This window comes from Acyrthosiphon pisum, chromosome X (genome assembly GCF_005508785.2).
Source record: "Acyrthosiphon pisum isolate AL4f chromosome X, pea_aphid_22Mar2018_4r6ur, whole genome shotgun sequence".
Taxonomy (NCBI): Eukaryota; Metazoa; Arthropoda; class Insecta; order Hemiptera; family Aphididae; genus Acyrthosiphon; species Acyrthosiphon pisum.
The window spans coordinates 33,632,242-33,634,423 of NC_042493.1; the positions used below are offsets into that span (position 1 = coordinate 33,632,242).

Here is a 2,182-nt window from a genome sequence, read left to right on the forward strand (position 1 = left end):
AAATTTATTATAAATTTAAATATGAACAAGTAGGTATTATTGCTTATTATTAGGGACTGGATTTTAAATGCCCTAAAAATTAACAAAACATGTTATGCTCTAAATAATAATCATGATTGCCTTTCTCAACGCAACAATGCCCTTAAAAAATAAGCAAATTTTTATAAATAATTTTTTTTGGCATGCAACTACTCAAATGACAGAAAAAAGAATATTAACTTTCTGAATTTTTAACACTTCTTTATCTTAACTAATTTTATAATTTTTAGGTTACCAAAATCTAATGAAGTTAATATGTTGCCGTCTAAACTACCATGTTCTAAATGCTTTAATATGAAAAATGATTCTGGATTATTGCAACATCAATTTGAAAAACATAGGGAACTTCCTCCATTCATTTGCAAAGAATGTTTGTGGGAATCAGAAACATGGTACAAGTATATCCAGCATATGAAAAAGCATATCAAATATGAAGCAAAATGTAGTGAGTGTGTATATAGTGACATGATGAATAAACCAGCTAATATCATATTCTTATGTCATGTTTGTGAAATGTCTTTTGGCTCTGATGACGAACTAAGAGTGCATGCAGAAATACATTTAGAAAATTGACAAATTGATAATAGATAATAATTGTGATTTAATTATAAAATGATTCTTAAAAAAATATTTATTTTATGTATTTTTAGTAATAATAACCCTCTAGGAATTATTGTGAGCTTACCTATATTGTTTTTAGATTCTGAGCAGAGCGAGGAAGCTAGTGGTTTTCCAATGGTGCTTTTTTTAATTGTTACCAATATTTTTTATTTTTTTTAATAATAAAACAAACTTAACAATCAAAACAAATAAGCATCATATCTAATAGCCCATCATACAATTAGTTATTAAAAATATTGCTTTAAACTATTTCTGTTTTCAAAAAAGTGTAAATACCAAGTATTTGTATTTATTTAGAGTATCTATTATTAATATTTTATTTTTTTTAATAAATATTCATAAGTAAAATACATAAAGTTATAAGAAGTGAATACTATAATTTAAAATGTAAATACAATGAACTTAAATAAAGATTTTTAATTTTAATTTTAATATTTCAAAATTATTATTCAATGGTTAAAAACATAGTTTTTGGTATTTTATAAATGTTTGTTTGAGTGTGAATGACTTAAAATGTTTGTTTTATATTTATTATTCACTATTGTTTTTAGTTATTACAAAAATAAATACATATTTTTACTGTTTATAGGTTAGTTAAATGCTTGTTAAAGACTTAAAGTCTTAAACTCCACATCGTACAATTTAGTTTAAATACCTATTTAATATTATATAATAAGTACTAAGTAGGTACACAAAATTAAACATCACTAAATATTTTTACTAAGCCAACATATTTTATGTTTTACAAGTTTATATATATAGTAATAGTATTAGTATATTGTTATATGATATTAATATATTATGTAATTACCACTAAATATACTATAATTTCATTATTGTATAGAATTATTCAATCATTGGTATAAAAAAATTCTTATTTTTATGGTTAACATAATCATAAAGTTAAGTTATTATATTATTTCTCTTGCTATGAGAGCATTTGTATAAACAATGTTAATTTTGTGTTAGATAACTTTTTTATGGCTATTAAATACACATTGACATAATATATTATGTGATATAACTGTTTTTATTTCATTTTTCAATTATATTGATAATAGATCTATCTTCTTTGTATGCTCTAGTAACTAGAGTCTAATTAAAATATAATCCTTTTCTATAACATAAATATCATTATAAGAGGACGCTACATCTGAATTCACTGTCTCCATGTTACAAAAGCATAACATACCAAAATTTACGTTCTGAATAATCATTTAACTCTGGCACGTTTGATATTACAGTGAATTGTCATATTATCAAATTTTCAAGTGAGAATATTATCTATAGTGGATCTCATAGATATTTTTTATATTTTAATTTTAAAGTTACTATTATAAAATGACTTAACAATATTATTAAAAAATAAAAATGTGTGTATAGTATGATACATCGCACATAAAATATGATTAACATTCATCATACATTTGACATTTCTTCTGTTTCACTTTCTAATTGATGATTTTGAATTGAATATATTTGATCCATTAATTTATCTTCCATCTGCAAAAGAAATAATTAT

General features: G+C 22.4%; 1 protein-coding gene across 1 annotated transcript in view; it reads left to right on the forward strand.

The window, feature by feature from the left end:
• LOC103309545 (zinc finger protein 354A-like) overlaps positions 1-612 on the forward strand; it is a 1,601-nt gene extending 989 nt beyond the window's left edge. The window contains exon 3 of the mRNA XM_008185192.1: positions 270-612. Coding sequence (XP_008183414.1) covers positions 270-612 — 343 coding nt within the window. The remainder of the gene's footprint in view (positions 1-269) is intronic.
• The last annotated feature ends 1,570 nt before the right edge of the window (positions 613-2,182 follow it).